The sequence below is a fragment of the Hyperolius riggenbachi genome, chromosome 4, assembly GCF_040937935.1.
Source record: "Hyperolius riggenbachi isolate aHypRig1 chromosome 4, aHypRig1.pri, whole genome shotgun sequence".
NCBI classification, from domain to species: domain Eukaryota; kingdom Metazoa; phylum Chordata; class Amphibia; order Anura; family Hyperoliidae; genus Hyperolius; species Hyperolius riggenbachi.
The window spans coordinates 388,293,208-388,319,464 of record NC_090649.1 but is presented as its reverse complement, the minus strand read 5'-3'; the positions used below and the strand labels follow the sequence as shown (position 1 = coordinate 388,319,464).

The 26,257-nt window shown below is 43.5% G+C and overlaps 1 protein-coding gene across 1 annotated transcript in view; it reads left to right on the top strand.

Annotated features, from left to right (window-relative positions):
• The window catches only part of RMDN2 (regulator of microtubule dynamics 2), a 113,214-nt gene that overhangs the window by 45,002 nt on the left and 41,955 nt on the right, over nucleotides 1-26,257 (top strand). Inside the window, exon 5 of the mRNA XM_068232144.1 lies at nucleotides 1,209-1,269. Within this exon, the coding sequence (XP_068088245.1) occupies nucleotides 1,209-1,269 (61 nt within the window). The remainder of the gene's footprint in view (nucleotides 1-1,208; nucleotides 1,270-26,257) is intronic.

Below are 26,257 nucleotides of genomic sequence, written 5' to 3'. Positions count from 1 at the left end.
ATAAAATGACTCCTTTGTAAAGAATACATATTTACTATCACAGATATGGAGGCTGCCATCTTTATTTCTTTGTAAGATATGGTACAGTGTATTTGTCTGATCACTGTGCTGATCATCTGCCTCCAAAACCTTCTAAATCACTGAACTACAACAGTATGCAGAACTAGGTTCACAGGCTTCATGCTTGTTCCAGGTACGTAATGCCATCAGATCATCGTGACAACCAGGCCCATGAAATTTTGTATGAAGATTAATACCCTTCACATATACTTACTGTATATTCCTGCGTATAAGACTACTTTTTAACCCTTGAAAATCTTCTGGAAAGTTGGGGGTCGTCTTATACGCCGGGTGTCATTGATGCCGGGTGATACGCCCTATCCTGTTACCGCCTCTCAGATCTCCCTGCTGAGGGAGTGCAATCTATTCTTCCATACTGCTCTGATAAACAGGTAGACAAGGAGAGCTGACCAGTCTACTTAAGGAGAGTTGACCAATGCAAACGGTCAATTGACTATATACTGGGTAATACAGTACAGCACCAGTATCTGTTCATACACAGCACCAGCACATGATTTATTTATTTTTTTTAATTTGGTGTGCGTTGGAAGAGGGATAGTCTTATACAGCGAGTATATCCCAAACTCTATATTTTAACTGGAAAAGTTGGGGGGTCGTCTTATACGCCCAGTCGTCTTATACGTCGGAATATACAGTATATGTTTGTTTTCTTTCATTAAAGTGAAACTAGCCTTTCAGAATCAATTTGTGTCTCTGATTATCAGTCTTGTGTAGAGGAGACCATAATCCATAATACTATTCTTGCAGAAGCAAGTAAACAGGACTGCTTTACGCCATCAGCAGGTGCATCTTTGCAGAATGTTTGTTTACTGTGTGTTCTAATGTCAGTAGAAATAACATCTGTTCCCCCAGAATCCTCTGGGAGCAAATTTCTGCATAGCTAAACCGCCTAGGCTAAACATCACTGTGATGATAGGGATACATACCAATATACAGCTATATATAGACTAAGGAACGTTAATGCAAGTGCAGATGTAATGTCGTTTATCTGTAATTTAGATGTGCTGGCAGTATTGTATATGATGGGATGTCACGCTTTTCTCTGACAAATGTTATAAAGCAGTTCATTTCAAAACATCATGTCTGCACTTTTATTAAGCATGTAATTATCATTCACATCTTTACAGGAAAGAATGTTGCTGGGAAGGCGATCCAGTTAGATGACATGAATGCTGGTGGTCACAGATGGTAAGAAACATTTTACAGTACTGTACACCATTTACACTATTGCTATTTGCTTAAAGAGACACTGAAGCGAAAAAAAAATATGATATAATGAATTGGTTGTGTACTATGAATAATTACTAGCAGATTGGCAGCAAAGAAAATATTCTCATATTTTTATTTTCAGGTATATAGTGTTTTTTCTAACATTGCATCATTCTCCAATATGTGCATTTTACACAACACTCTGCATTCAAAATGATTCTTTCAGAGCAGTCTGTGAACTAATGACCTCTCCTCTGGCAGAGAAAAAGTAAATAGTTAACTAATAGTTGAGATAATAAAAGTCATAAAACAACCCTCTCCACGACTTTGAAAGTCGTACAGCTTAATGGCTTTTTTTGTATAGAGATAACAACTGGAGTTTCTTAACTCTTCCTGTACTGGAAACAATTAGACTGATGTATCTGATCTTAATGTTTTATTTCTTAGCTGTACTACACATACAAATCATAATATCATAATTTTTTTTTCGCTTCAGTGTCTCTTTAATTCACAGTGCGTAAATGAACTAGCTGCCATATCTCATTATGACAGGGAAGACAAGCAGCAGTGCACATAGTTGCCAAATGACTTCACAGTGTTACTTGTGCTGTTAAAGATTTAAAGGGAACATGGCAATCGGTGCCAAAGTTAGACTATTATATAGCTGAACTCTGAGTTGGCTTTGGCATGTACCTATGAATCTGGCACCAGGAGATTTGGGTGCTGGATAAAGCTGATACACGGCTTACTCTGCTCCTGCACAAGTCCCAGCGGCGTTAATCACTATTCCCCCTCCAGGTAAATGTGGATGGTAGGGACTGATGTAATTCCGTTTCCTGCTATCGCTGGCGGCCAAATTACAGTGATTTAAAAGTAACTTAAGCTCCGTCTTCTGAAGGCGCTGAAGTTACTCTCTGTGCACAACTATAGCCGTAATTCCTATTAGGGCCTATGGGGGAGCTGGCTGCATCCAAATCTCCTGCAATGTTTTAACAGCACTCAGCTGTAGCAGGTCTGATATAGCCAGACTCCAGCTATAGTGCGCAGGGCAGTAGAGTCAGTACAAAAATGATCCGACTCCAACTTCCACTCCTGACTCCTCAGTTTATGAAACCTCCCACTCCAGGTACCCAAAATTACTCCGACTTCTCGACTCCAGCTCCACAGCCCTCGCAGGGCGATGCAGTGGATACAAAAATCATCTTACTCCAACTTCTCCGTTTAGGAAACCTCCGACTCCAGGTACCCAAAAAATTGCTCAGACTCCAACTCCACAGCCCCGGTAGTGCGGGACATTGACAGTTGGCACCGGAGTTCTGCTATTTTAAATCCAAGCTCCAGAATGGTTGTGGAGCACATATAGCCGAATAATAGTATCTGCGGCAGAGAGTTAATGGTTGTTCACTCAGGTATAGTATTAGGCATAGGTAGGGGGGTGGTTAGTGTTAGAGGTACGGTAAGTAGGGTGAAAGTTAGGCATAGGTGGAAGGGGTTAGTGTTAGGCATAGGTAGAGGAGAGTTTAGTGTTAGGCATACGTGGTGGGGGTTAGTGATAGGCGTAGGGAGGGGGTTTCATGTATAGGATTGGGTAGAAGGGATGTCAGCATTACAAAACAACAATAGCAGAGCGCTTGATCCTGATGATAAAGCGAACCCAAGCCGAAACTCAGGTTCAAAATCTGACACTTACCATGTAGAGAGGGAAGCCTCAGGATTCTAATGAGGCTTCCCTCGGTTGTTCCAAGCCCCCTGTTGCTGAGCCCCCCCCTGTTGCTGAGCGCATGGCTGGATAATGTACTCTGGTTGAGGGCTCTGCCTCTGACACAGCAGACCAAGGTTCGAATCTTGGCTCTTCCTGTTCAATAAGCCAGCACCTGTTCAGTAAGGAGTACTTGGGCAAGACCCCCTAACACTGCTACAGCCTATAGAGGCTGCAGCTTCTGCGCTTTGAGTCCGCCAGGAGAAAAGACCAATATAAATGTTCTGTGTGTTCAGTGTCATAAAAAGTATTCTCTACTGCACTGTAAATGTGCACGCCATCCAAAAATTAGGGATGGTCAATGGGAGATGGTCATATCCTACCAAGGTAGAATTCGATTAGTCCATGTCCAAGCTGCATGAATTTGCATAATCCGCATATGAATTATTTGCATCTCACTGATCATCCCTACCGGTAACACACTGCATGCTTCACATTATTCTGATGGATTCCATCACGCTGCACTGTTAACACGCTAGACTCACTGAACATACCATTACAGTGTGATCTATTCAGGGTTGCTATGCAATTAATATTGTTTGTTGCAACACATTGTTCCAATGCCTGTGGGAAAGAACCCTAGTACTGCTCTGAAGGAAGTCTGTGCATGCTTATTCAGACACTGCTAATGCCAGAAAGATCAACAGGACTGCCCGGCAACTGGTATTGTTTAAAAGGAAATAAATATAGCAGTCTTCATATGCCTCTCTCTTCAAGTGCTCTTTAACTGCTTGCCGACGGGCGTGGCCGTGGTGGCAGCCCCAGGACCGCCTAATGCCGACCGGCGTAAGGTTCTTGGGGCTCGCAGTGCAGGAGTTCGTGCGCAGGCTGTGCGCGCATCTCCTGTTGGTGAGCTCCGCCTTCAGTCTCTGAGCGGCGATTGCTGCTCGGGAGACTGTTAGACAGCGAAACCGCCGTATAATTACATTGTACAGCGCTGCGATCTGCAGCAGCGCTGTACTGGGGACAGCCGTGTGACACGGCTGTCCCCCTGGGACACCAGAGAGCGATCAGCGCAGAAGCCTATGACAGCCGATCGCCATGATTGGCCGGCTGCGGGGAGAAAGGGAGAGAGGGAATAAAAATAACAAAAAAGGAACATTTATTAAAAATAAAATAAATAAATAAATAAAAAATAAACATTAGGGGAGCGATCAGACCCCACCAACAGAGAGCTCTGTTGGTTGGGAGAAAAGGGGGGGGGGAATCACTCATGTGATGTGTTGTGTGGCCCTGCAGCTTGGCCTTAAAGCTGCAGTGGCCTATTTAAAAAAAATGGCCTGGTCACTAGGGGTGTTTAACATCGCGGTCCTGAAGAGGTTAAATCTAACTTTGTATACTGTGCTCTAAACTTTCCCAACCATATCGCACAGGGGTGTAAAAGGAAACATGAATAGGTATCCATTTGTGGCTTGCACAAGCAGATAGTACTCGGCCAACCAATATTGCAGTATCTATTTGCAGCTTCAGCAGAATTTAGTAAAAAGTTCTGAAGTTTTGTGCTACTTGTCAGTGATTGTGTTTTGTTTTCTAACTAAATACAGCAAAAATATTGTAATTGTAGCTTGAATGTAATTTTTTCACCTCACAACCAAAAGATAGATAAATGAAGTCTTTTAAAGAAACAAGACCTCCTGCGGCTGCCTTCATGCTGTAAACTGGCATCGCACCCGCCGCACCGCCAAAAACAGACCTCCAGGGAACACCACGTCAGTACCGGGTGTTCCCTGTCTGGCAACCGGCCAAGCAGGAAGTAAGGCGCACTTGCGGTCACTTCCTGCTTCGGGTATGCGGAAATGCACAGAAGTGTATTGTAAAAATACACATGCGCTGCAACGTCCTGCTGACAATTTTTTAAAAAAAAAATATGCACCGCCATAGACTAACAAGACTTCTAGGCCGCCGCAGGAGCCGCACGGTAAAGTAGTTTTGTGCTAGTGTTAAATTGGGTACTTTTGGCACATCGTACTGCAACATGGGGTACCGAAACCATAGGGTTTCATTAGGCTGCGGTAGCAGTACGGCAACTTGCCGCGCCGCACCAGAGTGAAAGAGTCCTTAGATTAGTCCGTTTATTCTTGATGCAAAAGATCAGTTCTAGTTGCAGCAATACAGTCTTGTTGTTAAATATGTATTTGCATAGCATAGATCACATTACTGTGTTAATCCTTTCGCTTAGATCAGCCAGATAAAGGTATTGTGTTGTTAAGTAGTAGTTATTACTGGAAAATTACAGCTTAGCAGTGTTGTTTTCTCTGGTTATCCTGTGGGAAAGGCATAATGTCTTACCTGGGGTGTCTAATAGATTTTCTAGTTTCTTTTAGTTTATCAAATTGTGAGATTGCATCATGTATGGCCAGGGTGGCCATACATTGGTCCATTTTTATTTTTTGGCGTTATACAGGCGATTTAATCATTTGATCAAATCTGCTAGAAATCAATGCAGCAAATGATTCTCATCAATCTATTTTCAGCTGAAATCAATCAGTTTGGTCAGTTGTGCTGGGTTAAAGATTGCTCCTGATCAGTGGCCAGTTGGGAGCGCATCGCTAGCGGCATTCGGTTTTGCAATGAGTGACATAGGCAGCGAAGCATACACTCACCTGTCCGCTGGCATTTCTTCCTGTGTCTTCTCACCACCACCAGACGCTCCTCTCTGCCTCTTCTCTCCTGCCTGTTTCACATCACAAACACTAGAGGCCAAATACTGTACTAGCATCCTCTAGGGGTCAGGTAAGGTAATTGCCACTGTACCCCTAGTATTTGTCACGGGACACAGAGAGAGATGCAGGGAGGAGGACCGGTGGTGCAGAAAAGACATGGGAGGCAGTGTCGGTGGACAGGTGAGAGTATTCGCTGCCAGCACCGCATAGCCTGAATGGGGAGGACATAGATGGGGAGACCCGGCAGGCAGTGCGCACAGATTTTCAATAGATTTCATGCTGAAATCTGTTGAAAATCTGTGTGCAGTGTGTGGAGAGATTTGATGAGATAGATCTTTCTCTTATCAGATAATTATCAGAGAGGAATCTATCGGTTGGCCACATTGACCAGTGTATAGTTGGCCTTAGGCTCCCTGCACACTGCAAATCTGTTTTACGATTCCGATTTGCAATTCCGATTTTCCCTGAATACAATCAACAGAAAAACGGAGGAAAAAACGCAGCATGCAGTAACGATAAAAGATCAGAATCGGATGTAAAAAGCAATTAAAAATCGGAATTGCATGCAGTGTGCAGGGAGCCTTAAGGTTCATACACACCTACCAACTATCTGTCCAACTATCTGCCAAACTTGTCTGTTAAGCCCCATACAACTTTTGTTGTGAAACATGTTGAAACAGCTAAAAAAAAGTATTTTGCTATTGTTCAAACAGCTGATAAGACTGATAAGAAGTAAATTCAACAGTTGGATTTACTTCTTATCAGTCTTATCAGCTGTTTGAACAATAGAAAAAGACTTTTTTTAGTTGTTTCAACTTGTTTCACAACAAAAGCTGTTTGACAATTGTGCTGCATAAAAGACTGCTGTTGAGCGTGTGAATGGGGCTTAACCACTTCCCGACCGCCTAACGCACAGAGGCGGCCGGGAAGTGGACCCCGCAAGGACCGCCGTATAGACAAATGGCGGCGGTCCTTGTAGGGGCATGGGCGGAGCGATCGCGTCATCCGTGACGCGATCCTCCGCCTGGCGCCGCTCACCCGCCGCAACATCCCGCCGGCCATACGGAAGCGCCGGCGGGATGTTAACCCGACGATCGCCGCATACAAAGTGTATAATACACTTTGTAATGTTTACAAAGTGTATTATACAGGCTGCCTCCTGCCCTGGTGGTCCCAGTGTCCGAGGGACCACCAGGGCAGGCTGCAGCCACCCTAGTCTGCACCAAGCACACTGATTTCCCCCCCCCCCCTGCCCCAGATCGCCCACAGCACCCATCAGACCCCCCCCCCTGCCCACCCCCAGACCCCTGTTTGCACCCAATCACCCCCCTAATCACCCATCAATCACTCCCTGTCACTATCTGTAAACGCTATTTTTTTTTATCCCCCCCCCCTGCCCCCTGCTCCCTCCTGATCACCCCCCCACCCCTCAGATTCTCCCCAGACCCCCCCCCTCATGTACTGTATGCATCTATCCCCCCTGATCACCTGTCAATCACCTGTCAATCACCCGTCAATCACCCCCTGTCACTGCCACCCATCAATCAGCCCCTAACCTGCCCCTTGCGGGCAATCTGATCACCCCCCCCACACCAATAGATCGCCCGCAGATCCGACATCAGATCACCTCCCAAATCCATTGTTTACATCTATTCTCTCCTCTAAACACCCACTAATTACCCATCAATCACCCATCAATCACCCCCTATCACCACCTGTCACTTTTACCTATCAGATCAGACCCTAATCTGCCCCTTGCGGGCACCCAATCACCCGCCCACACGCTCAGATTGCCCTCTGACCCCCCCTTGTCAATTCACCAGTGCATTAATTACATCTGTTCTTCCCTGTAATAACCCACTGATCACCTGTCAATCACCTGCCAATCACCTATCACCCATCAATTACCCCCTATCACCCCCTGTCACTGCCACCCATCAATCAGCCCCTAACCTGCCCCTTGCGGGCAATCTGATCACCCACCCACACCATTAGATCGCCCGCAAACCCGCCGTCAGATTACCTCCCAAATGTATTGTTTACATCTGTTATCTTCTCTAAACACCCACTAATTACCCATCAATCACCCATCAATCACCCCCTATCACCACCTGTCACTGTTACCTATCAGATCAGACCCTAATCTGCCCCTTGCGGGCACCCAATCACCCGCCCACACGCTCAGATTGCCCTCAGACCCCCCCCCCCCTTATCAATTCGCCAGTGCATTAATTACATCTGTCCTTCCCTGTAATAACCCACTGATCACCTGTCAATCACCTGCCAATCACCTATCACCCATCAATCACCCCCTGTCACTGCCACCCAACAATCAGCCCCTAACCTGCCCCTTGCGGGCAATCTGATCACCCACCCACACCAATAGATCGCCCGCAGATCCGACATCAGATCACCACCCAAGCGCAGCGTTTACATCTATTCTCTCCTCTAAACACCCATCAATCACCCCCTATCACCACCTGTCACTGTTACCCATCAGATCAGACCCTAATCTGCCCCTTGCGGGCACCCAATCACCCGCCTACACGCTCAGATTCCCCACAGACCCCCCCTTATCAATTCGCCAGATCATTATTTACATCTGTCCTTCCCTGTAATAACCCACTGATCACCTGTCAATCACCTGCCAATCACCCATTAATCACCCCCTGTCACTGCCACCCAACAATCAGCCCCTAACCTGCCCCTTGCGGGCAATCTGATCACCCACCCACACCAATAGATCGCCCGCAGATCCGACATCAGATCACCACCCAAGCGCAGTGTTTCCATCTATTCTCTCCTCTAAACACCCACTAATTACCCATCAATCACCCATCAATCACCCCCTATCACCACCTGTCACTGTTACCCATCAGATCAGACCCTAATCTGCCCCTTGCGGGCACCCAATCACCCGCCTACACGCTCAGATTGCCCTCAGACCCCCCCTTATCAATTCGCCAGTGCAATATTTACATCTGTTCTCCCCTGTAATAACCCACTGATCACCTGTCAATCACCTATCAATCACCCATCAATTACCCCCTGTCACTGCCACCCATCAATCACCCCCTGTCACTGCCACCCATCAATCACCCGCTGTCACTGCCACCCATCAATCAGCCCCTAACCCGCAAGGGCAATCTGATCACCCACCCACACCAATAGATCGCCCGCAGATCCGACGTCCGATCACCTCCCAAGTGCAGTGTTTACATCTGTTCTCTACCCTAAACACCCACTAATTACCCATCAATCACCCCCTGTCACTGCTACCTATCAGATTAGACCCCTATCTGCCCCTAGGGCACTCAATCACCCGCCCACACCCTCAGAATGCCCTCAGACCCCAGCCCTGATCACCTCGCCAGTGCATTGCTTGCATCTATTCCCCCCTCTAATCACACCTTGAGACACCCATCAATCACCTCCTGTCACCCCCTAGCACACCTACCCATCAGATCAGGCCCTAATTTGCCCCGTGTGGGCTCCTGATCACTCGGCCAAACCCTCAGACCCCCTTCCGATCACCTCCCCAGTGCATTGATTACATCTATTTTCCCCTCTAACCACCCCCTAAGACACCCATCAATCACCTCCTGTCACCCCCCTAGCACTCCTATCCATCAGATCAGGCCCAATACAACCTGTCATCTAAAAGGCCACCCTGCTTATGACCGGTTCCACAAAATTCGCCCCCTCATAGACCACCTGTCATCAAAATTTGCAGATGCTTATACCCCTGAACAGTCATTTTGAGACATTTGGTTTCCAGATTACTCACGGTTTTGGGCCCGTAAAATGCCAGGGTGGTATAGGAACCCCACAAGTGACCCCATTTTAGAAAAAAAGACACCCCAAGGTATTCTGTTAGGTGTATGACGAGTTCATAGAAGATTTTATTTTTTGTCAAAAGTTAGCGAAAATTGATTTTTATTGTTTTTTTTTCACAAAGTGTCATTTTTCACTAAATTGTGACAAAAATAAAATCTTCTATGAACTCGCCATACACCTAACAGAATACCTTGGGGTGTCTTCTTTCTAAAATGGGGTCACTTGTGGGGTTCCTATACTGCCCTGGCATTTTAGGGGCCCTAAACCGCGAGGAGTAGTCTAGAAAACAAATGCCTCAAAATGACCTGTGAATAGGACATTGGGCCCCTTAGCGCACCTAGGCTGCAAAAAAGTGTCACACATGTGGTACCGCCGTACTCAGGAAAAGTAGTATAATGTGTTTTGGGGTGTATTTTTACACATACCCATGCTGGGTGGGGGAAATTTCTATGTAAATGGACAATTGTGTGTAAAAAAATCAAACAATTGTCATTTACAGAGATATTTCTCCCACTTAGCATGGGTATGTGTAAAAATACACCCCAAAACACATTAAACTACTTCTCCTGAGTACGGCGGCACCACATGTGTGGCACTTTTTTACACCCTAAGTACGCTAAGGGGCCCAAAGTCCAATGAGTACCTTTAGGATTTCACAGGTCATTTTGCGACATTTGGTTTCAAGACTACTCCTCACGGTTTAGGGCCCCTAAAATGCCAGGGCAGTATAGGAACCCCACAAATGACCCCATTCTAGAAAGAAGACACCCAAAGGTATTCCGTACGGAGTATGGTGAGTTCATAGAAGATTTTATTTTTTGTCACAAGTTAGCGGAAAATGACACTTTGTGAAAAAAAACAATTAAAATCAATTTCCGCTAACTTGTGACAAAAAAATAAAAACTTCTATGAACTCACCATACTCCTAACGGAATACCTTGGGGTGTCTTCTTTCTAAAATGGGGGTCATTAGTGGGGTTCCTATACTGCCCTGGCATTTTAGGGGCCCTAAACCGTGAGGAGTAGTCTTGAAACAAAAATGACCTGTGAAATCCTAAAGGTACTCATTGGACTTTGGCCCCTTAGTGCAGTTAGGGTGCAAAAAAGTGCCACACATGTGGTATCCCCGTACTCGGGAGAAGTAGTATAATGTGTTTTGGGGTGTATTTTTACACATACCCATGCTGGGTGGGAGAAATACCTCTGTAAATGACAATCTTTTGATTTTTTTACACACAATTGTCCATTTACAGAGGTATTTCTCCCACCCAGCATGGGTATGTGTAAAAATACACCCCAAAACACATTGTACTACTTCTCCCGAGTATGGCGATACCACATGTGTGGCACTTTTTTGCACCCTAACTGCGCTAAAAGGCCCAAAGTCCAATGAGTACCTTTAGGATTTCACAGGTCATTTTGAGAAATTTTGTTTCAAGACTACTCCTCACGGTTTAGGGCCCCTAAAATGCCAGGGCAGTATAGGAACCCCACAAATGACCCCATTTTAGAAAGAAGACACCCCAAGGTATTCCGTTAGGAGTATGGTGAGTTCATAGAAGATTTTATTTTTTGTCAAAAGTTAGCGGAAATTGATTTTAATTGTGTTTTTTCACAAAGTGTCATTTTCCCCTAACTTTTGACAAAAAATAAAATCTTCTATGAACTCACCATACTCCTAACGGAATACCTTGGGGTGTCTTCTTTCTAAAATGGGGTCATTTGTGGGGTTCCTATACTGCCCTGGCATTTTAGGGGCCCTAAACCGTGAGGAGTAGTCTTGAAACGAAATTTCTCAAAATGACCTGTGAAATCCTAAAGGTACTCATTGGACTTTGGGCCCTTTAGCGCAGTTAGGGTGCAAAAAAGTGCCACACATGTGGTATCGCCGTATTCAGGAGAAGTAGTATAATGTGTTTTGTGGTGTATTTTTACACATACCCATGCTGAGTGGGAGAAATATCTCTGTAAATGGACAATTGTGTGTAAAAAAAAATTAACAAATTGTCATTTACAGAGATATTTCTCCCACCCAGCATGGGTATGTGTAAAAATACACCCCAAAACACATTATACTACTTCTCCTGAGTACGGCAATACCACATGTGTGGCACTTTTTTGCAGCCTAACTGCGCTAAGGGGTCCAAAGTCCAATGAGCACCTTTAGGCTTTACAGGGGTGCTTACAATTTAGCACCCCCCAAAATGTCAGGACAGTAAACACACCCCACAAATGACCCCATTTTGGAAAGTAGACCCTTCAAGGTATTCAGAGAGGGGCATGGTGAGTCCGTGGCAGATTTCATTTTTTTTTGTCGCAAGTTAGAAGAAATGGAAACTTTTTTTTTTTTTCTCACAAAGTGTCATTTTCCGCTTACTTGTGACAAAAAATAATATCTTCTATGAACTCACTATGCCTCTCAGTGAATACTTTGGGATGTCTTCTTTCCAAAATGGGGTCATTTGGGGGGTATTTATACTATCCTGGAATTCTAGCCCCTCATGAAACATGACAGGGGGTCAGAAAAGTCAGAGATGCTTGAAAATGGGAAAATTCACTTTTTGCACCATAGTTTGTAAACGCTATAACTTTTACCCAAACCAATAAATATACACTGAATGGGTTTTTTTTTAATCAAAAACATGTTTGTCCACATTTTTCGCGCTGCATGTATACAGAAATTTTACTTTATTTGAAAAATGTCAGCACAGAAAGTTAAAAAAATCTTTTTTTTGCCAAAATTCATGTCTTTTTTGATGAATATAATAAAAAGTAAAAATCGCAGGAGCAATCAAATAGCACCAAAAGAAAGCTTTATTAGTGACAAGAAAAGGAGCCAAAATTCATTTAGGTGGTAGGTTGTATGAGCGAGCAATAAACCGTGAAAGCTGCAGTGGTCTGAATGGAAAAAAAGTGGCCGGTCCTTAAGGGGTAGAAAGCCCTAGGTCCTCAAGTGGTTAAGGGCCCGTTCACACCTGCAATCGCAGAACGGCAGCGATAACCGCCGGCGTTTTTGCGGGAGTGATTTTCCCGCGATTAGCGCAGAAAAACACTGGACACTGCGGCGGTTTTGGAGCGATCGCGATTAGCGTGCTGTGCACGCTAATCACGATCGCTAATCGCAGAACGCTCGTCGCCGGCAAACCACTGCATGCAGCACGGTTGCAGTTATCGCTAACCGCAACCGCGGCAGTGAGAACACTGCCACTCGCTACATTGTGTAGCGGTTCTTGCAGAACCGCTAGCGGTTTGCCGTGAGCGGGAATCGCTCGATTCCCGCTCAGGTGAGAACGGGCCCTAACAGACAAGTTTGGCAGATAGTTGGACAGATAGTTGGTTGGTGTGTATGAACCTATTGTGTGTATGAACCTGTGTATTACAGACCTTCAAGTTAACTGTGGAGAAGTACAGCAGTAAATCCTGGCAGTGTACAATTTCACCAAGGACACCCAGATGTGTTGCCACTTGTCATTTACTGGAAGAGATCTGTCCATGTGGCAGGCTGACCCCATTTAGTGATATATGTTTTCTGGGTGGAAGGCTTGAGACATACGTAAAGCACAAAGCCCTCTTTGCAGCTGCCTGCAAGGCCCATATCCTGTCTTTCATCAGAGAAAATGTGTTTCTTTCCAAACATAAGTGACCCAATTGAAGAAAGAGGTTTTTTCTTGTACACAATGTCATTTTTATTAGCATTCCGCTGTGATAAATAAACGTAAGTGTGGATTTGAAACCTGAGAGGAAATTGATAATGTAACCACAAGCAGGGCATTATGCCAGCATTCGCTTAGGGGGAGGGAAGTCTGCTGAAGTACTTCAGTGACAAGTGCAATGAGTGTACAGTACTTTGTTGTGGAGTGGAAGGGAGTCTCCATTGTTAATTACACAGTGATGTGAAATAGTATTTGTGCCCCTTTTATTTCACCTATTGTTACACATTTTTTCACATGCACTTCTCATTCAGACTGGACAAGGCACCCATTTCCCATGCCGTGAGAGACACCTGCAAGGTTATGTGGTGCATCCTCAGGGGAAAATACATGCCCATCCAAGGCCGTGCCATGTGGGAGGACATTGTCACCAAGTTTTGGGAGAGGTGTAGGTTCCCTAATTGTGTGGGGGTAATAGATAGCAAACACATCTATCTCTTAAAGGACACCTGAGGTAAAAAATAAACTAATGAAATAAACAATTGTATCTATCTTCCTTCTCCTAAAAATGACTTTTTAAGATATTCCTCATTTTTATTTTACATTTAAATCTACCATTTAAGTTTTTACTGTTTTATTGTTTTTGCTCAGTGACGCATTCATTGAAGTATGCCAGAGCTAAAATATACGAACTATTGAACCTTTTTATCCTTTTCCTGGTCTCAGGAGCCATTTTCTGCTAGGAAAGTGTTTTATAGTTGGAATTTCTTATCAATGAGGGTCACACTGTAGTCTGACTCAGTCCTGACTCAGACAGGAACTCCCACTTACATACCTGATGTTTAACTCTTTCAGGCAGAGAAAGAAAAAAAAAAAAGAAACACAGCATAGTTGTTTGTGTGCTAGGCACTGGACATACACATTTTCATCTCATTATGTCACATGTCACCTTGGGTACCAATCAGTGGTACACACAGGTGCTATGGACTCGATCGGGCTTGGCCATTTCCGCAGGAGCACGTCGGAAAGCTGCTACTGCACCTGTGCTGGAGCCGGGTAGGTATATATTGCAGGTGCTACTGTATAGAGGAGCCTCATTAGGATCCAGAGGCTTCCGCCTCCCAAGCTAAGTACCCACAGGGCCTATTTTTTGTTACAGTTTTACTTTAATTTCAGGCTGAGTAGAGCCTAAAAACAGGTGGAGTGCAAAATTGGGTTTCTTTCCAACAAGTGGAGAGTACTACTCGCCCCAATTAACCTGGCAGTGGACAGTGCAATTGCAGTGGACAAGGCAGCTTGTATCCTGCATAACTTTGTCAGGCATCATGAGGGGTACTCTGTGGAGGAATTAGTAGGCTCCACTCCAAGCAAACTGCAGCGAGTCCCTGTGGAATATACCTGGTCAGGTCTATGTAGCCGGTGCACAATCCCTCTGTGGGTCACCACTCCACACACGGTTCAATAAAGTAAATACGAAGGAGGGGCGCAATTGGCTTCAAACTTGTGTTTTATCAAATCCCAGTAATACACTATTACTTGGATTTGATAAAACGCAAGTTTGAAGCCAATTGAGTGCCTCCTTCATATTTACTTTAGTAGGCTCCACTCTCCAGAACTTTCCCAGAGACAACGTGTACTCTACTGCTGCGGCTATCACCAGTAGGGACCAACTTGCTGAGTACTTTGTCACCAGAAGGAGAATGCTTTGCCAGGAAAACTTAGCATAATGTTTGTTTAGATTGCTTTTACTTAGTATTGTTATGATGGCTTTTGTCAAATGAAACAGTTTTTGTTCTTTTTCAACGTATGTGTCAAAATTGGTCTTTCCATAGATTGCACTTGCTTGCCATCACCTAATCTTTGACAGGGCACTACTGCATGTACACATCTGGGCTAGTGCGCAATCACAATGTCAGCATCTGTGCCAGGGCACTACCTGCATTTGCACAGAAAGGGCTTGATTCAGAAAGACATGCAAACTGATTAGCACGGGTGTGCTAAACAGTTTGCACGGCTTTGTGAATCAAGCCCACAGTGTCTGTTTACCCCCTACATTCTTTCATCTCCCTGATTTACATTCTGAAATGTCTCACTGCTGGTGACATCTTTAGTTCTGCCAGGTTATCTGTACAGAATGTTCATTACTGAGAGCTCTATGCACAGAGGGAGATGTTCATTATTATGCTGTATCATCGTTAACAAACAAAATGTAAGCTTTGGAGAAGAATCCCAGATCAAAGGTCGAGGTGGATTTGTTTTATGGATTGCATGTACGTTTAGAGGCTTGATGGACCTCTTACCATAACCTGTGACTCCCCTGCAGATTATGGTTGTACACTGAGGCCCGTGGATGTTTTCATTACATCTTTAGTTCTGCCAGGTGATTTGTATGTAATGTTCGTTACTGGGAATTCTGTGCGCAGAGGAAGATATTTCTTGCTTGGCAGTTAGAAAAAGCTATTATTTCCCACCAGGGACGGATCTAGACCAAGTTGCGCCTGGGGCAAGGTCAGGTTTTGGCGCCTAAACTGCCATTCCCCATCCACATTTTGCCGCCTTTTTAAGAATTCAACAAACTGCGCCTGGGGCAAGAGACCCGCTTGCCCCCCCTAGATCCGTCCTTGTTTCCCACAATGCAATGAGGTTTACAAATAGCAAACTGTCAGGACCTTGGTCATGACATCACACTGTGGAAGGGGTTTCACCACAATATCAGCCATCAACCCCCTTTGATGCTCTAATCCAGAAAAGGTAAAGATTTCTTGTGGGAAAGGGGGTATCAGCTGCTGATTGGGAGGAAGTTCAACCCTTGGTTAAAGTTCAATTTTTAGAGGAACTGTAGTGAAAAAAACATACTGAATAATAAAATTTAGAACGCAGGCGGTTTTTCCAAGTCTTTCTGTTTCCTCCCCTTGCTTTTTCAATCTTTACTCTATCAAGAGAAGTAATTGTTATTCTTTTTTATTTAAAAAAAATCATGCTTTTAACAACCATTCTCCATGTGTTTTTGTTTTATTACTATTATTTTCAAAGTAAGAAATCATCTTCATCTAACAGCGGAGAAATTTCAGACAGATCAAATTTTCTAAAATGATCCCTTGCACGGTTGAGTGTACAGACTGTGTAAGGAAATCTGTTTCCAGTAGAGGGCGCACTTAGCCTTTTGTAGAAGAATATATCATTATAACTACTGGGGAACTGCAGTCAATGCCACAACAAGATATCATTTTACAACTGACTACATTACCTGAAAATATTTGTTATAACGTACAGTTATTTCATCTGACATACTGAAAACCAAGGAATTTCACTTTAATAGACAATAGACTGATTTTCATTTTTTTAACACACAAAGGTGTTTTATTTTTTATTTATTGATTTATTGTATTTATAAAGCGCCAACATATTCGCAGCGCTGTACATTAGTTAAGGTGACAGACAATATTTAGAGGTGACATACAACAATAAGACAATACAGGAATACAAGAAAAAACAGATCACACAGCACATTATAGTACAAGGTAATGCTCAGTCAGTCACTGGATGTGAGCATGGAGATTAGGCAAGTCTAGTTCACTCAGATCCATATGATGGGTGTACACAGTAATGGAGATGCGTGATCAGGTAGGAGACATAGGGAGTAGGGGGTTACAGCACACCGGAACTGATAGGGTTATAGAGGCTGCCATATTTATTTCCTCTTAACAATGCCAGTTTCCTGGCAGTCCTGCTGATACTCCTCCTCTAATACCTTTTGCCATAGACCCTGAGCAAGCATGCAGATCACGTTTTCCTGACTGAAGTCTGATTAGCTGACCCACATGCTTGTTTCACGTGTGTGATGTAGACACTACTGCAGCCCAAGAGATCAGCAGGTCACTAGGCAAATGATATTGTTTAAAAGTAAATAAATGTGGCTGCCTCCATATCCCACTCAATCCACATGTCCTTAAGTATTGTTTATTATTATTGTATAGATTTGTTATAAATACATCCAAACACTTTTTTGAGTTGTTGCTTAAGATGCCCATTAACAGCACAATTTTTTCATCAGATGCAATCTTTCAACACAATTTGAAAGATCGTGACTAATCGGAAGGTAATTATTGATTGTTCCCATTAACGTAACGATTTAAGGAGTTTTTACATTCCAATTAGATCATAAAATCCAACTTTCGAATCGATACATTTTTCCTTTTCCGATCGACAAAATTTTGTGCCACAAATAGCACAGTTTTCTATTCAATTTGATCATAAAAAGTATGTTGAAAGATTGAATCTGAATGAAAAATTGTGCCATCAATGGGCACCTTTATGATGATCATAACTGCCAATGACCTGCTAAAGACAATATAAAATGCTTGAAATAGTGCTCGTTTAAGCTTATCATGGTCAGGAAGCAAAACAAGTCAGTATTGGACCCTCATAGCCATTCCAAAGTGGGTGCTTTTAGCTCCATTGCCTTAGCATTTACATTAGATGAGTAATGGCTGCCGCCATGAGAGCCCTATCCAGAATGAATAACAAATGTTTACCCCATACAAGGTACACATTAGGGCCCATTATTGCTTTTTTCAGGGGGCTGGGGCTATATGGGGCTATATGCCGTAAGCAAGCTGATTCAGGGGGAACTTTGGGGGACAAGACAGAATAGGTAATTATAACGTTTCCCTTTAAAGGGATTTATTCGTCATCAGCTAGTCAAGGAGCCTCCTACACAGATGTAAATGAGCTTTTCAACCATTGTCTACACAGATCTAGGAAAAGATTTGTGCCTAATCTGGGACATTTAATTAAATATCGTCCTATTGAAAGACATTCTTTAACCACTTAAAGTGAAAATAGTGTAATAAAAAAAGTGCTTCATTTTTACAATAATTATGTATAAATGATTTAGTCAGAGTTTGCTCATTGTAAAATCTTTAATCTCCCCGATTTACATTCTGACATTACATGATGACATTTTTACTGTGGGCAGGTTATGTAGCTGCTGCTAGCTGGTTTGGCAGTTTGAGACAGCTGTAAACAGCCATTGCCTGTCTGCGAACCTTGTTACATTGTGGCAAACTGTCAAAAGTACCTCGGTCCTCAGAGCTTCTTGTGGGAGGGGTTTCACCACAATATCAGTCATACAGAGACCCCTGATGGTCTGTTTGTGAAAAGCAATAGATTTCTCATGTAAAAGGGGGTATCGGCTACTGATTGGGATAAAGTTAAATTCTTGGTTGGAGTTTCTCTTTAAAGACCGCTCCATGACAATTGGCGTGGACGCGGTGGCAACCCCAGGACTGCCTAGCGCCGATTGGTGTGCAGTCCTGGGGGGCGGAGTTTTCAAGTGATCGCGCACGCCGATGCGCGTGCATCCCCGCTTGAATGACGGAGATCCGCTTTGCCATCAGCCTCCCAGCGGCGATTGCCACAAGGAGACTGTTAGATGGCGAAACCGCGGTTTATTTACAGTGTACACCGCTATGCTCTAATGCAGCGCTGTACAGGGGACAGCCGTGTCACTCGGCTGCCCCTTCCCCAGAGGCACAAAAGTGATCCGCTGTGATAGGCTTAAGCCTATCACAGCCGATCGCGCTGATAGGCTGATGGGGGGAGGGAGAGGGATAAAAAAAAAGTAAATTTATTTAAAAATAAAGACAAAAAGCTCTACTGGTGGGGAGAAAAGAGGCGGGGAATCACCTGTGTGCTGAGTTGTGCGGCCCTGCAGTGAGCCCTTAAAGCTGCAGTGGGCCATTTTGTAAAAAATGGCCTGGCCTTTAGGGGGGTTTAACACTGCAGTCCTCAAGTGGTTAAAGAGGAACGGTAGTGAAAATAACGTAAAGAATAAAATTGCTTATTTTTTTACAATATTAATTTACAAATGATTTAGTCAGTGTTTATCCATTACAAAATCTTTCCTCCCCCCTATTTACATTATGACATTTTATCACATGTGGCAACATCTTTAGTTCTGTCAGGCGAACTCTACAGAATGTTTGTTTACTGAGAGTTCCAAAGCCAGTACAAATAATACCTGTTCTCCCAGAATGCTTTTGGAGGAGAATGCTGCACAGCTAAATAGCCTAGGCTATGTATCACTGTGAAGACGGGGCTACAGACCAACATACAGCCAATATACAGCAATATGTACATATAGGCAGTGTTTCTTATGCTGAATCTAGGAAAATTTCTGGAAAAGTGGGTATCCTGAATAACTTACAGCATTATACTATATGTCACTACAGTGCCTCTTTAACATGGCTTAAGGAGTTCTGTGGGTGGGGTTGAAAATAAAAACGGACACTTACCTGGGGCTTCTATTGGCCCCTGCAGCTGTAATGTCCCACGCCTTCCTCCAACGATGCTCTGTTCCCCGCCACCGGTCCCCGGTCTAATCCGCCGTCTAATTATACTGCGGCTGCGCGGGCGTGGCCATGCGCGTGCTCGCTCCCGCGCACATCATTGGCATCTTACTGCGCAGTACGAAGTTTCCTTGTACTGTACCTGCACAGTAAGCTCCTGATGACGCGCAAGAGCGAGAACTATTCGTCTTCTTAGACGAATATCAGACTGGGACGGGCGGCAGGCAACGGAACATTGTTGGAGGACGGCGCGGGACATTACAGCTACAGGGGGCCGATAGAAGCCCCAGGTAAGTGTCCATTTTTATTTTCAACCCCCCCCCCCCCCCCGAACCCCTTTAATAAATCTCTTTCTGTTGCTGTAGTTACTAGGAACTGTACTATACAGTATAATATTAGCATTATTTTCATTAGCTGCAATATTTTCATATTTACTTAGTTTGCCTTTTTTGTTCAGCATATTTTCCCATTAAGTTGTTGAATAGCAGAGCCTGCAGCCAGCTAATAGCAGATAAGTGACCATGCGTGCTTGTTGGTGAAATATATGACAATCTCTTCAGACCACACATCCTAATTACCTTAAACCCTTTGGCCTTAACCAGTTTTAACGAGTCTCACTCTATCTCCTTGTCACGCAAAGAGAAACAAAGTCTAGGAGGTGTTGGATAATCCTGTTCCCTTTTCGTTGTTTTCTTTCTGGCTGCAATCCGTTTAGTTATGGTATGTTGAGTTTTTCTGATTAGCTGCTGCGGAATAAGAGGAATCACCTCGTTTTCATACACAAGCCAGATGTGAGATTGTAGATTCCCCTGGACAATGTACCCATGCTGATTATTGAGTGAGAACACTGAAATTCTGCTGCTGTGTAAGATTATTAATTACCTACAAGTATTTAAAGTGATTGTGTACTTGATAATTAAAGCAAACCTGAAGTGGAAATAAACTTATAAGATAATGAATTGTATGTGTTCTACAGCTAAGAAATAGAACATTAGTAGCAAAGAAAATAATCTCATATTGTATTCAGTACAGGAAGAGGTAAGAAACATCAGCTGTTATGTTTGCAAAAGTGCTTCTCTGAGCTTGGGGTCAAAGATAGTCCGGCTTTCTGAAGCTCTTATCTCAACCTGCCTCTCACGGTTTCTTGGTTGTTTAAGGTTTTACTACAGGAAAGTTCAAAGGGTCATTATATCTGCTTTGTTTTCTAGTTTAAAATACAGAGTGTGGTTTTCAAACTGCAAATATGACAGAATTATGCAATGTTATAAAACAAAAAGCTCTATTAAGAAAAATACAAATATGAGACTCTCTTCTTGGCTGCTAATGTTCTATTTTGTAGCTATACTACACATACAATTCATTATATCATACGTTTATTTTTCGCTTCAGTGTCACTTTCAGTGTGCATAAAATGACTTAAAGGACAACCAAGGTGACATGTGACATGATGAGATAGACTTGTGTATGTACAGTGCCTAGCACACAAATAACTATGCTGTGTTCCTTTTTTCTTTCTCTGCCTAAAAGAGTTAAATATCAGGTATGCAAGTGAGTTTCTGTCCGGGTCGTGACCGGGTGGGACTGGGTCAGACTATAGCATAACCCTCACTGATAACTAATTACAGCCATAAAATACTTTGCTGTCAGTAAATGGCTTCTGTGAGCAGGAAAGAGATAAAAAGGGTCAATAATGCATAGATTTGAGCTTTAGCATACTTCAATGAAGGTGTCATTGAGCAGAGACAATGAAACAATAAAAACTTAAAAACTAGATTTAAAAATAAAATAAAACTGTGGGATATCTAAAAAAGTCATTTTAGGAGGAAGAGGATGGATACAATTGTTTTTCTCATCAGTTTATTTTCACTTCAGATGTCCTTTGCATTATTGACTCCGTTTTAAGATTCTAGAATGTCAGTCTGAGTATGTAGCGTTTAAGCTTACCCTGTATTATATTAATACAGTATTATGTGTACTTGTGTGCTTATCTTTTTTGTTTTCAGTGTTTATGCTTTTTGGTTTTTTTTATTCTCCCCCCTCCCCACTTCTTGGGTTGTAAATTGTCATTCTCCACTCCTTAACATCCCTGTGCAAATGTAATAAGCACTTAAATACTGAGTACTGCGGTGCAAGCTAGTAAAAAGTCATTTCTGTAGGGAAATAGGTTTTTTTTTTCTTCCACGGGACAAAGTAATCCTGGTTCATCAGTGATGTGGCTGGTGAATCAATATGGACTGCAGTGCATTGCTGAAGGTTTTTTTTTTTCTTTCTTAAGTCTGGCTTGCATGCACCTGCCAGGGACATTTGAGAGAGCGAATCAGTGTCAGAGGAGGAAACTGAAGCTGTTAGTGAGTGTTAGGGAAGTGATTGGTAAGTTATATGTGGGGGATGCTGGAGAAAATGGCTGGTAAGTTGTATGGTAGGGACGTTGGGGAACCGGAGCCAAGTGCTGTAAGTGGGGGAAGGGAAGTTAGTAGCAGATGCCACATGCTATATGAGGAAAAGGTGCCCACACATTGTATAATGGAGACATGATGACAGCACTTATAGAATGGTAATGATTTTTGTATTGGGGGCTTGATGATTATGGCTATCCTTACATGGGGGAAGGGAGAGTAGTGATTGCTGCATTTCTTATGTAGATGGTAACAATTGCTGCATTTGTTATTTCAGGCTAATAATTACTGAAAAGTAGGCTAACATATCTGTCAAAATAAACTGGATTTCAGGAAAACCGGAAACATTTTGTTTGAAAATGTCATCTTATCTATCATAGTAAAATAAGGATATAATTTTGTATGCAGGGTTCCCCGAGATCTAACATTTTTTGGAAGGGTTCCTCCAGTCATAACTGTTTGAGAAAGGCTGGTTTAAAAATTGGAGTGGTCATAGACAGCTGTTGCTTGGACCCTCATTTTTCTGTATGTGCTAGTTGGTTTTCACCTGTGGATACTATAATGGTCTCTTGATGGCTCTGTATAATTTGTTTTCGTTTACTTATTTTGAGACTAAAAGTAATCAGGAAATGATATACAGTAGTATTGCATAAGAATAGGGAAGATTTTTACATATGTAAGAATATGTAATATATGTTTTATATTACCACTTTCCTTCAGTATATTGGTAATTTAAGCTCGTAGAGTAATTGCTCTGAGATCACATTAAAGTGTTCTCAAAGTAGTGGGAATCACTACAGCCACACAATGTACGCAGATTTAGAAAATTTGTGGAGACGCCACGGTCTACTGGCTGAGGCAGAGCTTTTTGGGGCGTGGCACCGTAATTTGCCACGGCTATAGCAGTAATACACTAGTCTGCGGCCCGTTTATGGTTAATTCGGGGATCTGGCGATTGCCGGACCCCACATTACTTCTACCTCAGAGTTGATATGAGGGGAAATAGTAATTAACGCCGCCGTCACCCGACTCACCATGCACCAAAGTGACCCGGCTGCAAGCTGCCATGTACACGTGTCTGGTCTCCTCCATTTAATGTACTTCCCCTCCCTATTTGTCACTGTGTCATAGCGGGAACTGCTTATTATACAGAGAAAGCTGAGTGCAGTACTAAAAGATCTCAGTTATCCAGTTTATGGGTTGTTATTTTTTCCCATATTCACCTCAGTAATTTTCAGCCATATCATGGCATTGTGTGTTTATCATTATTATTAAAGGATAACTTTTTTCTTAAATGCGCACTTCTGCCATTCTAATGTTAGACACTGGTCATAAATATTGACAGACCCATGGGCGAACCTGATGCACCCACATAGCTCACTTTAAGGATCTTTAATTAGAGGGCTACTATCACAAAAAATTGTAAAATACTTGTGTACACATACAAATAAGAAGTACATTTAAATAGCTTCTACGGGGAACGGCGCTAGACCAAGATGACGGAGGGAAGACTGTGGTGTACAGAGCATTCCCTCTAGGTAAGTAACCTGAAGCAAGTTTTTTCTCTTCAGGTTCACTGTAAGGAACTGTTAGATGCAGATGTTTACATAAAACCATGTACCTTTGATATTGAATTGCAGAACAAATCTACACAGCAAACCATGATGGGTCTAATCCTCCCCTATTATTAGAAAGTACATGCAAACATGCCTGTCAACGTTGCTGATAGCCTTAGTAACTAGACACAACAATCCGTTACATGACTTTCAAAGCGCGACAATCACAGGAGAACATTAGCCATGTCCTGAAATGTACAAATTTACCACTAGAATAATAATAAATATTATCTGCTACCTCAAGTTGACCAGTAAATATTCAAATCCAAGCTGAAGCAGTGCTTCTACTAAATTATATACATTAAAGTATTCCTTTTGCCTACATAATTGAGAAGCATTTGCTTAGTTACGCTGATAATGAGAAAGAAAAAATATCAAACCTTGTAGCTTTTAGAAACTGCCAGGAACCTCTGAGCTACCTACTTCTATTATTTCCGTTAAGTTATTGAAGCTCTGTCTCTTTAAGAAATGAACTTTATTGACCCCTCCAGTTTCTACACCCTCTTCATGTGAGAAGTCCTTGCACGCCACCGCTGCAGCTGACAGGAGCACCAGCAAGATTAGCCAGATTCTTTTCAGTGTTCTTTGATCACACTCTGCATCCTTCCTCACAATGTTTGACAGTCTTGCCAAGACTCACGCAAGGCCAACTACCGTGTTTACTTTTCGAAGAACTGCGAGATTGCCTTTCACTGGCAGATTAATAACCGCCTAATAATTAGGCTGGTAGTTGTTTTCTGGTTTGTAGCATAAAAATAACCAAATGTAAGGTAATTTTTTATTTGGTAGTTTTGTTCTTTTTTTCCTCTTTTTCTTTGCTAGATGGTTTGTAATGTGTCAGGTTTCAGCGTGGGGTGAGAAAGCAAGGAACATCTGAAAAGTGTTTGGATGATTTTGTGGTGTGAGACGATGACCTGTGCCCAGTTCTCAGTGGGTAGAGCAGCATGTGTGAGCCACTTCATTGAAAGGGTTCTGTGAGGGGCACCCGGTGAATAGACTCGGGAACAGACAGTCTCTGTCTGTGCTGTGGAATGTGCTATTCAGGAACGCCGTGTCTCAAGTAACTGTTAAGGCAATGGTCAAATGCAGTTCTCATGATGATCAAGGTGACTTTAGTGCTTGTATAGTGCTAGATGATTTTTTTTCTTTCATTATTTAACCACTTAACGGCCGCCTAACGCCGATAGGCGTCGGCGGGTCGTTAGTGGTATAGCATGGAAACGGCTGCTCGATCGAGCGGCCTTTCCATGCCAGTTCACGGAGGGTGTCTCCGTAAACAGCCGGAGAGCCGCCGATCGCGGCTCACCGGCGAAATGTAAACACGCGGGGAAGAAATCCCCGCTGTTTACATCATACGGCGCTGCTGCGCAGCAGCGCCGTAATGCAGATCGGCGATCCCGGGCCTCTGATTGGCCGGGGATCGCCGGCATCTGATAGGCCAAAGCCTATCCTAGGATGCGCAGGACGGACTTCCGTCCTGCGCATTACAGAACAAGAGGGAGATGGAGGTAAGCGGAGAGAGGGCGGAAATGGCTGCGGAGGGGGGCTTTGAGGAGCCCCCCCCGCTACTCCGTAATAGCCGAAGTCTGATCGCCCGGCCACAATCCTGATCGGTGCTGCGGGCTGTAGAGCCCACGCAGCACCGATCATTAGAAAAACCCCTGGTCCTTAAGTGGTTAATATATCTCTCATTTTATTGATAGTAAAGTTAGTTAGAAGCTTTCTGGTCTGTTACTAAAGCTCATTAGGAATAAACTATTTGGTAAGACTTAAAAAGAACCTGAGCCAAAGCTCAGGTTCAGAAACTATTACCTTAGGAGAAGGCACCATGCGGTCCTCTGATCCTCCGTCGCTACCCAGTATTCTCCAACTGGTTAGAGCAGTGCCACTTTTGGCACAAGTGTGGCCGTGTTGCAGTTGCTCGAGCACGGCCACTCCTGTGCATTAGTACATAGCTACTCATGCACGAGTGGCTCTGGCTTACTGCGCATGCTCACCTGTACTTGCGCAGGCACAGTACGGCCGTGCTTGTGCTTGAAGAGTAGCGCACCCTCAATCAGATTACCGGCAAAGCCTTGGTAATCTTTAGAGTGTTCGAGCGGCAATGAGGGACCAGAGGGAAGCCTTATTAGGATCCAGAGGCTTCCCTCTTGTTACAGTAAGTAGGTATGTAATTTTCTACACTCCAAACTCAGAACTTCGTCTCTGCTCCAAAAGCTTAGCCAAAGCATGATAACCTTTATGGAGAAAAGTTTTTCTTCATTACAATTTATGGAAATCCTAACAAAACCTTAAATTTTACTTGGTTCCACTTTTGTAGAAGGCACTGAAACGGTGTTTACTATGTGGAGAGCTGCCTTGGCAGAGCTCTCCTGTGAATAGACTCACAGTTTCTGATTTGAAGTAATTAGACACATTGATCTGCCTAAACAAACACAGAGAAGTTAATTTCTTCTGGGAGTTTATGTGGAAAAAAGGCTTTTCATTGTGTGCCGTTCAAGAGTTCGGTTCCGCTTAAAGAGACACTTAAGCCAGAAAAAAAAAATGAGTTTTACTCACCTGGGGCTTCTACCAGCCCCCTGCAGCAGTCCTGTGCCCTCGCAGCCACTCACTAATCCTCTGGTCCCCCGCTGCCAGCTAGTTTCGTTTTTGCCGACAGGCCCGTCAGGACTGGCCGCGCGTAGCTTTTTCCGCAT